This window comes from Bubalus kerabau, chromosome 2 (genome assembly GCF_029407905.1).
Source record: "Bubalus kerabau isolate K-KA32 ecotype Philippines breed swamp buffalo chromosome 2, PCC_UOA_SB_1v2, whole genome shotgun sequence".
Classification (NCBI taxonomy): Eukaryota; Metazoa; Chordata; class Mammalia; order Artiodactyla; family Bovidae; genus Bubalus; species Bubalus kerabau.
Genome location: NC_073625.1, coordinates 1,170,937 through 1,185,719, shown reverse-complemented (window position 1 = coordinate 1,185,719; position 14,783 = coordinate 1,170,937). Strand labels below are relative to the sequence as shown.

Sequence of the window (14,783 nt, the reverse complement as noted above, 5' to 3'; positions counted from 1 at the left end):
ACCTAACACTCAATCTTGAGTCACTCTACCCAGGCCAGACTTTCTTATCATCCTCCCAAGCAAGATAAAGTAATTCTATGTTCACATAGGTATAAACAGCTTTTTGATTCATTTTGGTTGCCACTATCAAACACCAGCTCAAACAGGAGACATTAACCATAGTGAGTTGAGGGGCCTTCAGGAAAGTCGGGATGAGAATTCTTTTAATACTTACTTATTGGGCTGTGCCGAGTCTTGGTTGCAGCACACAGGAGCCTCACTGCATCATGAGGGATCTTTCGTTGTGGCCGCGGACTCTCCAGTTGTGGCATGGAGGCCTAGTTGTTCTGTGCAGTTCCCCAACCAGGGATGGAACCCCCATCCCCTGCATTGGAAAGTGGATTCTTAATCACTGGACCACCAGATGCTTTTGAACTGTGGTGTTGGAGAAGACTCTTAAGAGTCCCTTGGACAGCAAGGAGATCCAACCAGTCCATCCTAAAGGAAATCAGTCCTGGGTGTTCATTGGAAGGACTGATGCTGAAGCTGAAACTCCAATACTTTGGCCTCCTGATGTGAAGAACTGACTCATTGGAAAAGACCCTGATGCTGGGAAAGATTGAAGGCAGGAGGAGAAGGGGATGACAGTGAATGAGATGGTTGGATGGCATCACTGACATGTTGGACATGAGTTTGAGCAAGGTCTGGGAGTTGGTGATCGACAGGGAGGCCTGTTGTGCTGCAGTCCATGGGGTCACAAAGAATCAGACATGACTGAGTGACTGAACTGAACTGAACTGAACCATAGAAGTGCCCAGGATGAGAATTTTCTCCTAGTCACTGCTGCTTAGACATTCCTAAGCCACATGGGCCCTGGGAATGCTCCATCAGTTTGACTGAATAAGCTGCATGGAAAAAAAAAATTTTTTTATAAAATCATCTGTTTGGATATAGAACGTTGGATAATCATCTGCCCACATAGTGACACTAAAGCTTCTGATCTGTATGAAGATGGCATACATGAAAACTTGGCAAAATGATGCACGTGTGTGTGCATATAGACACATTCATTCAATCATTATTTGTGTATATACACATGCATTGCTCCCCCTTACTCTCGTTTATGGTTCTTCTTACAAAGTTGGAAGCATCGGGTCATTAGACCACAGGGGCGGGTCGAGAACAAGCCCAGGACAGCCTCACCCCCACCACCGTGGACAGGTGCCCTGGCTCCGTATTTCATCTGTTCCAGTTTTTTCCCAACATGTTGACTCTTTTCTCTCTCCTTACTGTATTGATATATGAATATTGTCATTGTTGTGCCTAAGGATAGAGGTTCAAAGTGAGGGATCTAAGTTGTAAAAATATGCATTTTTTAATACTGGACTCAGTAAAGTTATCATTTTGCAAGAGAGAAACATATGGCTATAAACCTGTTCCATGTATTCATTGCCTCTTATCGAAGACATTGGTGACTGGCACCAAGCTGAAAGCCCTCAACATCTTTCTTTGTTGATGTTGAATGGCTCTGAGAAGCTGATTCAAGAACAAGAAGTTAAGAATCTCTTTTTTTTCTGTGTTTCCAGAACTGATAAGTGAAAGTGAAAGTCGCTCAGTCGTGTCCCACTCTTTGCAACCCAATGGACTATACAGTCCATGGAATTCTCCAGGCTAGAATACTGGAATGGGTAGCCTTTCCCTTCTCCATGGAATCTTCCCAACCCAGGGATCGAACACATCTCATAAAGACACTTAAGATGATAAAACCTCTAAAACATAATTTAAAAAAACCAGAATGACAGGAAGAATATAAATGATGACAAAAGAAAATTTCAGAGCAAAAACACATGGCTAAACAAGAAAAGTAAAGAATATTTATCAACTCCAAGAAGGAAATTGTGAAGAAAAATTTTGAGAGAATACTGCCATCCTGAATTTTAGTGTTAAAAAAAAAAAAAAGCAAATGTCAATGAGTAGAGTACCATTAGTTATGTGGGATGGGCAACTGTGGTTGGTGTAATAAAAAAGAAGAATTTCTTAGCATGTACCCACCTAGACAGTGAATCCCCCTTCTATAGTATTTTTTTTTCTTTTTAACATTTGAAATTTAATAGCCAATCAATGTGAATTTTGCTATTCTAACAGGACCTTTTTTTCCAGAGTCATTAACATCTCTATACTGTTATGTTCCTTCTTTGAGCCTAAACTACACAGTGAGGAAAGCTCGTGTGTATTCCATTCAGAAAGTGTGTATTTAATTAGTGCCACCTCTGTACGCACACCCTGTTTAAGCTGATTACATTTGTTACACCTCACCTCCAACTAAACCTGTAGCAACTAAGTCAGCCTTCCTCATCAGGTATCATTCATGTCTCATCAGCATCAAGAGGAAACCACGCCTATTTAACGTCATTTCAGGACTTTTCGGAGAAGGCAATGGCACCCCACTCCAGTACTCTTGCCTGGAAAATCCCATGGATGGAGGAGCCTGGTGGGTTGTGGTCCATGGGGTCGCCAAGAGTCAGACACAACTGAGCAACTTCACTTTGACTTTTCACTTTCATGCATTGGAGAAGGAAATGGCAACCCACTCCAGTGTTCTTGCCTAGAGAATCCTAGAGACGGGGGAGCCTGGTGGGCTGCCATCTATGGAGTCGCACAGAGTCGGACACGACTGAGGTGACTTAGCAGCAGCAGCAGCAGGACTTTTGCGTTTATTCCTGTACTCATGGTGCTTGTTTGTTACCCGGGACATAGAAGCATGCCTGATAAGTCATGTTACACGTGGCCATCAGAGCACATGGTTGCGGTTTTCAGTGTCATGAGTGTGTTTGAAGCAGCACCCCCGGAAGCCCTGCACTCAGACTCAGCATCACATCACGTGGTGTTGCCGCATCGTGTCTTGGAGGCGATTACTAGCTAAGAGTTCTCTCCTCTCTCTTTTTTTTTTTTTTTTTTTTTTTAACATTTCTGGCAGGTACCAAGCACAAAACGATGCTAGAAGCTCGGAACGGAAGTGGGGCTATCAAAGCCTTCCCCAGGGCAGGTGTGAAAGGCAAAGGCCCAGCGAACAAGGGAAATACAGGCCTGCAGAACAAAACGTTTCACTGTGAAATCTGTGACGTGCACGTCAACTCGGAGACACAGCTGAAACAGGTAGGCAGAGCCCACCCCTGAGGTGGGGGCATGCGGGGCTCCAGGGGCTGCCTGCCTGCCTTGCGCCCCGTCTGCTCTTCTGCTCCCTCCCACCCATCCATCCACCTAGCTTCTTACTCAACCCCCTTCTTTACCTGTGCGTAGGTTAGTTGCTTAAAGGAATGCTGAAATGTAGCGGCTTCTAACATCCTTCCCAGCTTGTCTGAAGTGAGTCTGTGCTGTTCTTACAGATGCAGAGTGGGAGGCGAGGGGCTACAGCAGCTGTCTTCTTTACCAGGTCTCCCACTCCAAAGGGTTGCTTTTTGCTAAAGGTCAAAGTGCAGCATTCCATGTTTCCTTGTTTAGAGATGTACATGCTACCGCTAATTTTACCCTGTGCCCTTCTTTCATGTCGCTACCTTATTACCTGGTGGTGCTGTAGTTCTAAATCCTGCAGCCACACGCTAACGGGATGGAGTCACTTTTACTCCAACAGCCTTCCAGAGGGATCGGGTCTACCTTGCTCACTGAAGTCCCAGCCCTCATACCGTATTGTGTTTTATATGCATACGTACCTTCTTGCACTGATTTTTATGCACCCTAGTTATTTATCTTTAGAATTTAAGGGGTTGACATTTGGCTGTACAAATGTGAGGGTAAATATTAGTATGGAAATAAATCCGTGCCTGCCTGGCCACCTTGGTTTATTTGCACATAAAATTCCTTCAGACATTTCTTTCCTTTGTAAATGTCCATAAACTGAGATCTGTGCTCTGATAAGGAGAGAAGCTGGGAAAAAGAAGACCCTGCTATGTGTTAAAAATAGAATAAAATGGCAGTATAAAAATATCTCTCCTCGAGGCAACCGCAATCAAGGACAAAAGTGCATGCTCTTTTATTTCTGTCTTTCTGCAACTTGCATGAAATAATTAATATCCTTCCCCAGGTTAAAACAATACTTTTGAGGGGTCTGGAGGATGATTTCTTTAAAGCTGTCCCTTTTCATTGCTTTTAATAGCACATTAGCAGTAGAAGGCACAAAGACAGAGCTGCTGGGAAGCCCCCGAAACCTAAATACAGCCCTTACAACAAACTGCAGAAGGCTGCGCATCCGCTGGGGGTGAGTGTCACTTCTGCGTCCAGGTAGAGTGGAGCCTTTCTTGGAGGATTTCATTTGTCAGTTCCTAAGGGAGATAAACGGAAGACGCCCAAGTAAAAACGGTTGATTTGAAAGTCCAACCCCTATGCCGCCAACAGAATCACTGGTTTCCTGAGTTGGGTGGGCTCCTGTCCCGTTAGCTACAGTCAGACATCTTTTCAGTTGGGCTCAGGTTTATAGAGCATGGGGATGGAAGGAAACCTAAATTTGCGTCAGGTAAGTAATCACGGGAAATCTGAACCTGAGGTTAGTGGGAACTGTTAAGAAAGGTTGGTGAGGAACAAATTCTTCCAGCTTCTTGTTAAGATCTCCAAGAGATAAAGGATTGCTGTTGTTTCCCTCAACAATTCTGGCTTTTAAACAGTCTGAAAGGCGTGGCTCGTTTAAAAAGAAAATTCACCTTAGGGCACTATTTAAGGCCTGGGAAATAGTTCCTGAGACATGCCCTCTTGTTTTTACACTAGTACCATATTAGTACTGATGTCCCGACCTAGAATTTTTACAAGATTTTAGGGGAAAACTGTAAACCTCCTGACATTTTAAGCTATTTATTTATAAGCATAGGCTTCCCTGATAGCTCAGTTGGTAAAGAATCCACGTGCACTGCAGGAGACCCCAGTTCAATTCCTGAGTCGGGAAGATCCCCTGGAGAAGGGATAGGCTACCCACTCCAGTAGTCTTGGGCTTCCCTTGTGCCTCAGCTGGTAAAGAATCCACTTGCAATGCAGGAGACCTGGTTTCGCTCCCTGGGTTGGGAAAAGACCCTGCAGAAGGGAAAGGCTTCCCACTCTTTATAGGATTTTAGGCGATCTATCCACTTTTAGGCCATCTACCCACTTTTTATAGGATTCTAGGGGAAGTCTGTAAACCTCCTGACATCTTAAGCTAATTATTTATAAGCATAGGCTTTTTTTCTGGTTTAAGTGACCATAGCTTACATCTGAGAGATGCAGGGTTCTGTACTGTTTAGCTATAATAAACCATAACTGTGTGTATAAAAAATTAAGATGGAGAACAATTGCTCTACAGTATGTGCTGAATTATGCATTTTGAAATCTGTTTTCTTCAAAAGAGATCTTATTAATAATCAGTGCTATTGTGTGTTGCCGACACGTGAAAACACAGTTAAAGGAAAACTGCAATCATCTATTGTGAGACCTCAGAATGAGTTGACCCAATTAATTTAGTAGCATCACCCATTTTTATGCAAATGAAATCCCTTTGCTCTTTTGGATAGAATGCATTTTAGCTGCTGTAAGAGACTTTGAATTCTACTCAGAGTAGATGTATCAGCAGTACCAGCCATAACCTGAGTGCTATTTCTGACCGGTGGAGATGCCACTTTCAACAATCAAGTGAATAGTTCTTAAATAAACAGAGAAGTCAAATTGTGTTAGTTAGCTTCCAAAGCCTCCTGCTTAACTATCACAGTTACTGTTTCCATAAATGGGAACATTCCCTTCATGAGGACAGCCAACTTACTAACACTACTCGTCAGAGAATAAACTGGTATGGCAGCATAGTGTCAGAATGTTGGTACCAATGAAAGCAAAACATGGCAAAGTTTTCGGGGGAGATCGTTTTTCTTCCCTTCTTTAGTGAAAGCGGAAATTTATTATTTTTACATCTCTTGATTGGTACTCACACCTTCCTGTGCTACTCTCTTGTCACATCTGCATAGTCAGAGTAGCTGACAGCATTAATCAATTTCTCTTTAAAAAGTCTATTCCCTGGGACTTGCCTAGCCCATCCAGTGGCTGACATTCCACACTTTGACTACAGGGGGTGGGTTTGACTCCTGGTGGGGAACTAAGATCCCAGATGCCGGCCAGCCCACCCAAAAATAAATAAAATAAAGTAAACATTTTAAAATGTCCATTCTCTGCTAGTTAAAATGTGTGTAAAGAGTGGAGTAAAAAAATTCCCTATTTTTTCTCAAGATGAATAGTTTCCTCAGGAGGTATATTTATCATGAAAAATAAGATCGCAGAGTACTTTTCTGCACATCCATTTAACATCCTAGATCAAGCCATTTTCTGGGATCTTCCAGTTTCTCCAAAAGGAAAGATGTTCTACAGTTTCCATTATTCTTTTAAAATTTGTTTTATTGATGTATAGTTGATGTACAATGCTGTTAATTTCTGCTGTACAGAAAAGTGATGTTATACATATATAATATTTATGCATATGTATTCAGTTATACATATATATAATATATAACAACATAGCATTGTACATATATATTATATATATATATATATATATATATTGGGTTGGCTAAAATGTTCAGGCTTTCCATAGATGTTCTGTGTATATATATATATATAATATATATTATATATATAATATAATAATATATATTGTATTACATATACACCCTAACCCTAAAATATATATTGGGTTGGCTAAACAATTTGATTAGGTTTTCCATAAGATGTTCTCTGTGTGTGTGTGTGTGTGTGTATAGGGTTAGCTAAGAAGTTTATTCAGATTTTCCATAAGATGTTCTGTGTGTGTATATATATTGGGTTGGCTATAAAGTTTGTTCAGGTTTTCCATAAGATGCTCTGGATGTATCTCTTCCTTTTCACGTTCTCTTCCGTTAGGGTGGTCCCAGGACACTGAGCGTGCATCCCCGTCTTCCATGGTTCTACTGCACTTCCCAGGGTGTGCCTTTACCCGGGTGGGGGTGCCCGCTCTGTTTTACCAGCCAGCCCCTCTTCTGGACGCTCCGGGTGAACCCAGAGACTTTGGCTCACCTGCTCTTCTTTCTCCCCGCCCTGCAGGTGAAGCTGGTCTTCTCCAAGGAGCCGTCCAAACCGCTGGCGCCGCGCCTGCTGCCCGGGCCGCTGGCCGCCGCCGCGGCCGCCGTGGCCGTGAGCTCGCCGTTTGGGCTGCGGGCCGCGCCCCCCGCGCTGCTGCCGGCGCTGCCCCCCGCGCTGCTGCGGCCGGCGCCGGGGCCCATGCGCAGCGCGCACGCGCCGGTGCTCTTCGCGCCCTACTGAGCGCGCGGCCGGCCTGCAATAACTCCCAAACCACACGCCGAACAGAGAACTATGCAGCGTTTATTTATAGTTTAAAGTATATCTGAAGAGCCAGGACTTTTGATAGTGAACTGAAAAGATTATGGAAAAGATGAAGGAAAAAGAGGGAGGTCTGGGGGCGGGCGGGAGGGGCGGTATTGTCTCCAAATTAAAGCATTCCTCTTGAACATTGCGTGTTTTAGAAGTGATCTCCAGCCTTGACTGTAGTGGCACCTAGAACCTCCGAAGCCTTTGTGACACGCCTTTTGGGCGCCTGTTTCCCCCGCATTGTCTTTCCTGCTTTATGAGACAACTATACATTGTCTGAGGGCATTAACTGGTTCCAGTGTGTATATAAATAAGCATATACTCTGTAGATTAAAATAATGCAAAAAAAAAAAAAGAAAAAAAAAAAACACAAAAAACAAAAGCAACACTGTGAATCGTAGAACCCGTGGTCCTCTTGCTCTGACAGCAATTCCTGGGTATTCATCCCAACTAAGGTAGGTGCAGTAGACTTCTGGTAGAACAGTAGTGCTGTGTCTCAGTCTATGCCACTAGGTTCTCGAGAATTGCAGAAGGTAGAACGAACAACTGTTTCATGCCAGTAAGCAGTCAACAGATAAACACCACCATCTGGTGTGGTGAAGGTCCCCAGCTCACCCTCTCCCGTCCTGCCCACCCTGGAGATGACTTTCAGTCCAGAACAAATGAACAGGGCTGACTTAGAATAGAGGTGGGAGAGACTAATAAAAATAGTTTCTCACAGAGTGCTTTCCCCCCACACTAAGGCAGTGTTGCTGGAAACAGAGTGTTTTTCAAATGCTTATATCTGAAAACAGGTAAACCCATGCATCATGGGGGTCCAGAAAGAAACCAGTACGACTGTTCTGTTTCGAGGATGAGGGACAATCCTAACCCAGCATGATAATGCAAAGTACAGATTTTTCACATTAGTACGTATCCACTAAAAACAAAGAATATTACACCTCTGCAATATCCCCTTTATATCATACCAGTAGGGTTGTCTCTTAGGCAAAGTTTTCTGCTTTGACTATGATGGTAGACATTAGCTATTGTTGGTGGGTTTTTCTTTTTTTTTTCCTATATTTCCTACTGACATGATATAAACAAGTAATATATATATTTAAATATTAGAAAAAACAAAGAAAAATGAATCTGCGTTCATTTCAGACCAGGGGTATAGAGTTAAAAAATACTGTTATGTTGCACTTGGCCATCATTTCTCTAGTGGAGTTGTGAAATACCAACAGCCTTCAATATTCACCATAAGGCTGAAAGAAGTTGATGTTTTACCTTTAAAACAAGATTTATCAGGGGTATATATAAATATATGTATATTGTATATATGTTAGAAAGTTTAAGAGTATAACTTATAAAAAGAAAATCTATATAAAATAATTATATATCCATCCCGTGTTACATGTTATCATTAAGTTGGTAACAAATGGCATAAAAATAGCTGTGCCTTTAATTCGTGGTAAAGGCTATTTGCTTTTTCCCATAGAAAGCTAACATATACCTATCACCTATGATGGGGTTTGATGCAGCCAGTCTGTTGCATTAATAAGAATAATGACACTCAAACTTCAAACAATGGAAACGTGTACAAATCCACTCTACCAGATTTAGGTTTAGAGAAAAAACATATTTTTGAAGAGGTTTTGTAGAGAACTATTTAAAAATATACAGAAAGGCTGAGTATGGCCTTCCTGAAACTGCTCTTATCTAAAATGTAGTAGACTTTTGAGCGTCTAAAGATGCAAAGTGAAACCGTTAGAGAGATGGGTGTTTAGCATTTGTCATTTTATATTTAAGAAACTCCTGTGGCGTGCTTGGTGCTCAACATTTAACATGGTCTTTGGAGTTCTTCTCCGCCACCCAGCTAAATACATTTGTCATATAAACACATCTTTAAAGCAGTTGACTTTGTATATCTTTTGTTAAACAACTGACCAAAAGCAAAAAGGAAGAAAGGAGAGAAGGAAGGAAAGAAGGGAAAGAAGAAAAGAGAAAGTGTTCCATCAGTCTTTGGTAAAAGGGATTTCGAACCATATCTCTTATGCCTAAACATGTTGATTAGGACTGGAACCTGTTTTTGAGAGCGTCTGGTGATAACGCGTCTGCCAGCACCTCTACTTTCTGGTCTTAGCGAGCATTTTCTTTGCTTCACCCTCAGAGCCCCCTGTTCAGCCAGGTGGAGAGTTAGCTCATGTGTTTTGTTCTTTGGGTCTGTCTGTATCTTGCGTGACAAGTTTTGGACAGTCTTGACCTTTAGTTTCTGCTTTGTCAGATATTTTCACTGTTCACGCTGTCAGCCCGAATCCCTGTCCAACAGCATTCACGCCTCTAAAGCCTCCCCTTCTGTTGGAGAACACAGTGTTGATCGATGCAGCCTCCCTGCAGTGAACTCTGCTGTCCTTCCCCGTTCTCACCAAAGTGGAGGAGCCGGTCCACCCAAAGTCAGGGCCTGTGCAATCGAGGAGTCCTGGATCACGAGACGTGACTGACTTTAATGATTTGCTGGGAGACAAATAAATCAGCCATATTTTCTCCATCAGCCATATGAGAAACCTCAGAAACACCTAAATCCCTTCAGCCTCACTTCACTATGGAACCATTTTGTTTAAATGGTCTTTAAAGTTGGAGTTGTAATCATCCGTTGTCTTTACTCGCTACCTAATAAAGGATGAAGCCTAACCATAGAACTTAACGCTGGGTTCTCTGTGAATCGTTTCCCTACATGCCATGTATTTATCAACACCAGGTCCCTGTCTATCATGGTTCAAGCTGCTATCAAGTTCCACCCTTTCCCTGAGGGAACTTCTTTTCATGAATAAAGATCAGTAATTCAGAACATCCTGAGGGGGCTCTGACTTTACGGTTTTATGTCCCTTCTCACGCCACATACCCACGGGCAAGGGAGTGATAGACGAGGTGTCTCTGACCTCATTTCAAACAAATATAAATGCATTGCAAGAGCCAAACGCTTCTGGAAAAAGCATTGTTGCACCTCATCCAGATTACCCAGGCAAATGGAAACAGTCCTTGGGAAGGCACTGTATTTCTCTTCTGAGAAAACAGGTGATTACAAGTGACAAATCTCTCCTCTCCCTGGTCCTGAACTTTGAAGAGTGGCCGTTCCATACACATAAGCAAACACTGTTGGCTTTTGGCTGTGAGGATCGTCACGGCCTCATCTCAGAGGACCGCAGGCTTCAGGCCCTGTTGGGTTTTTGTTTTCCACTTGCAATCATTCATTGCCGTTATCAGAGGTATACTTTGGTTTTTTGAAAGGTGCTACATACTTTGTTGCCAAGGAACTGTTTAGCCAAGAGAACTTTTATACTTACTTGGAAATTAAAAGGACAGGAAATCATAACACAAAGGAATAAAAATGAAAAGGCTTAAAACCAGGATTATTCAGTGTTTATTGTGGATGTGCTCAAGTATGTTTCCAAGGCACAAAACCATTACACGGTGGTTATGGGCAGCCAGTTTCACTTACCATTAATACTTTAGATTAATATCTTTGTATCCACACCATGGAATATTTCAACTTTCCTGAAGAAATCAGATCAAAAAGCTAAAAAAAAAAAAAAAAAAAAAAAAAGACTTGAATGGTTTAGAGAGAAAACTTCCTTCAAATCTCAGTTGACCTGTGGAACCACCTCCCAGTACGTTAGCATGGATGGCATCCCATTAGTCACTCCTGGTACACAGGTGGCGCTAGTGGTAAAGAACACGCCTAAGTTCAATCCCTGGGTTAGGACGATCCTCTGGAGGAGGGCATGGCAACCTGCTCCACTATTCTTGCCTGGAGAATCCCATGGACAGAGGAGCCTGGCAGGCTGCAGTCCCTGGGGTCTCAAAGAGTCAGACACAACTAAAGCCACTTAGCACAGCGCAGCACACAGGAAAGTGTTCATAAAGGAGTGAGGAGCACACAAGGAGCCTGAAAGAAGTCAAGCTTTTTGCCCCATGGCACGTGGGATCTTCCCGGACAGAGATCAAACCGCCATCCCTTGCATTGCAAGTGAAAGTCATTCAGTAGTGTCCAACTCTGTGACCCCATGGACTATCCAGTCCACGGAATCCTCCAGGCCAGAACACTGGAGTGGGGAGCCTTTCCCTTCTCCAGGGCATCTTCCCAACCCAGGGATCCAACCCAGGTCTCCCACATTGAAAGGCAAATTCTTAACCACTGGACCACCAAGGAAGCCCCTGGGAATGAGGAAAACCAGGAGCCTGAAAGAACTCAGGGCTTATTGTGCACTTTGTTTCTGCCCAGCAGGTAACATTTCAATAGTCAACAAATGCTGTGGCATTCATTTCTTCATCAGCAACGTGAGTGAGAGTGAGTAGAGACTGAACTGGTTAAACATTCCTGCATTAAAAAAGACACTTTTCTCATCTGCACGGCTTTCTTATAGCGAACCATACAGCTACTCAAATATTTGCATTTGCTCAGAAAAAGTGTTCTGTATTCCTTTCTTTCCTGAGGATACATCACACAGTAGGTCCATTCATCTGACTAATCAGAACGTAGACTCACCAACAACTGTTAGAAAGAAAGAAAAGTTTAGTCGCTCAGTGGAGTCCCACTCTTTGTGACCCCATGAACTGTAGCCCACCAGGCTCCTCTGTCCATGGGATTCTCCAGGCAAGAACAGTGGAGTGGGTTGCCACTTCCTTCACTAGAGGATCTTCCTGACCCAGGGATCAAACCCAGGTCTCCCACATTGTAGGCAGATGCTTTACTGTCTGAGCCACCAAGGAAGTCCTGACAACTATTAAGGGACTTGCTAATCACATTAGATTCATGCCAAAGTCATTTAGGATATACTGCATCTGTTGTCTCAGTCTAAAACATAAAAAATGTTTGAATGAAACCAGTCCCAGTAACAGCAATAGAAAATCGACAGTGTGGCTGTGAAGGGAGCCACAGATACTCACTTGCCTCATCCTGTTCTCCTGGCTGTGCTGTCTCCCTTCAGCAGGAAGGGACCCCATCGGAGCCACTCCTAATCCTGTCCTGAGTTTGCCTGTGTTTTAGGTAAGAGCCACCCTATTTAGACCACTTCCTCCACAAACAAAGGATATCAGTTGTGCCCTCTTTTTATTGACACAGCAAGAATTTTTTGGACTGAATCCTGACAGTGAATGTTTTACAAAATGGTAGCTGTTGTTTTTCATTAAAATAGCAGATGTATTTGCAGAGCATCTTTTCTGGTCTTTCTACAGTATCCTCAGTCAGGATAGCAGTTACTATCAGGAAGTGAAGTAGATGGTATCTTTGATTAAGTCTGCATTGCCTACTTCCTGGTGCTGAGAGGGGTATCGGAGCTTCCAGGAAAAGATGGGTATGATGCTGTATCTTCCACATGTGGCCTACAAGGTCGTTACTTCCAGAAACGGGTTTATAGCTTACCAGAATTATGAATGGTGATGGAAGACAGGTTCTGTACTGGGAAAACTTCCTCTGCGCTACTTGATCAAAACCCCAAGTAGGTTGCAAAGAATCACGGAGTTTATGTTATCAATGCACAGACATGAAAGGGCCAAGAATTGCCTTCAGTCTGATCATCTTCCCCCTCTTCTCAGTGATGGAAATCATTCTTCCGAGATGGTTGTCTCCAGAAAGTGCCAAAATTTCAAGTCAAATTTGATGGTTAACATAGATGACCAAGTGGAGAATAGGGTCAATAGAAAACGGGGTTATTCTCTTCATGACTGACAAGTCAACCTAAAAGTAATTTCCAAAAAGTAGAGCTAAAATGATTTGTGAGCGAAGTTATAACTAAGCATAGTACTTGTACAGTAGCCAGGTCATAAATCACCACATCTAAATCTAAATGTGTATGGACAGAGAGATGCATGCATCTTTTTGAAATATAAGCCTCGACACCTATTTTACCTGCTACCACTTTTCATATCTTATTTTTAAATGATTAGGTTGATTTTACTGTAAGAAGAGGAGCTCTAATTTAATCTTAATCATTTTAGGGCATTGGGGAGGTTGACAAGCAGCTGTAATATCAAGGTGCTATGCTCTCTAGCAAGGCTCTTTGCTGGCAATTTGAGTTGGGTCATGCAACTGCATCATTGCATACAGCCTACTCATTTTGACCATAAGGACTGAACTCTTATCCAATCTTCTTCCAATCCTGGTAGTGTGCAGGACAGGTAAAACAAGGCTAAAGAAAACTGCAGAGAGAGAAGCCTTTATTGGGGGCCCAGGTTACATTTTTTCCAGGAAAAACATTTTTTGAAGCCCCTCTGTTATTCGAACTTAGTGAGACATGAATCCATTGAGAAACAACGTTAAAGAGTTTTACGGAGTTTTTAAGCCATGGTGAGAGTATATAGAATTTTATTAACCACAGATAACAATATGTGTATCCTTGGATATTTGTCAACTCAATTTAAAATTCGTTATCTTATCATTCCGGTACTCTGATGACCTGGGGAGGGGGATAATGCGGGGTGCCCCAGGAGGAAGGCCTCAGAGCGAGGGAGACGTGCACACCTACGGCTGAGTGGCTTCATTCTGCAGCAGAAGCTAGCACACCAATTACCTTCCAATAAAATACGTTATAATTTCAACACAAAACACGAGCGCTACAGGTGGCTAATACGGGGTAGAGACGCTTCTGTCTCTTGTTGACTGTGAGCTACTACTGCTAGATGGAGAAAAGCCCGCGAAGTTCTAGAAAGTTTAGTTTTCATGAGCTAGTCAAGAAGAATTTCTTGCTATGCCATCTGTTTTTTAAGAGGATTATGGAAACATATGTGGACGTGTTGGGTACTGGGGAAAAGCCTTGTAGCCAAAGGATCAGGACACAAGACTGACCGTCACACAATGCTGAGTGTGGTTTCCAGTTTCAACAAAAACCATCTCTGAGGAAATGGAGCCAATTCATTATTTTGATGATTCCCTTCTGGAAGAAACAAGAATAATAATGGAATTACTTTATAGAGATGTGCTTTTAAAAAGGCTGAATTTAGTAAAAGCAAGTCATTTGCCTCTCAAAATCGATTTTAAACCTGAGCCTAATTCCTCTAAATTTCAATAATTTTTTTTAAAAAATGAACCTTATAATTACAGGTTTCATATTCCTGCATACTATTTGAAATGGAACTGATCTGATTCTAAAACATCATATGCAGCTATATTAGACACGCAATTTTGTCCTGGAAAAAAAGAAGAAAGTTGATGGATTGTTTCAAGAAATACTGCCTTATACACACATGAAGCTACATGCTAAGAGCAGCGCTTTCCTTGGGAAATTTGTTAGTCCTTTTTTTTTTTTTTTTCATTTCTTTTATCAGTTTAAATCTTATGTCAGTTCAACTACAGTTGTTTTTTTTTACACAATTGTATGAAAATATTTTATTTAGCCAACATATGATGACACTCAACGGTCACAAAAATGGGACATTTGGTTATTTTATTTAAAAAATTT

At 42.2% G+C, this 14,783-nt stretch overlaps 1 protein-coding gene across 2 annotated transcripts in view; it reads left to right on the top strand.

The window, feature by feature from the left end:
• ZNF385D (zinc finger protein 385D) overlaps positions 1–9,557 on the top strand; it is a 344,969-nt gene extending 335,412 nt beyond the window's left edge. For both annotated transcript variants that reach the window (XM_055566880.1, XM_055566879.1), the window contains exons 6-8: positions 2,957–3,135; positions 4,133–4,234; positions 7,060–9,557. In XM_055566880.1, the coding sequence (XP_055422855.1) occupies positions 2,957–3,135; positions 4,133–4,234; positions 7,060–7,278 (500 nt within the window). In that variant the 3' untranslated portion in view covers positions 7,279–9,557. The remainder of the gene's footprint in view (positions 1–2,956; positions 3,136–4,132; positions 4,235–7,059) is intronic.
• Positions 9,558–14,783: the final 5,226 nt, after the last annotated feature.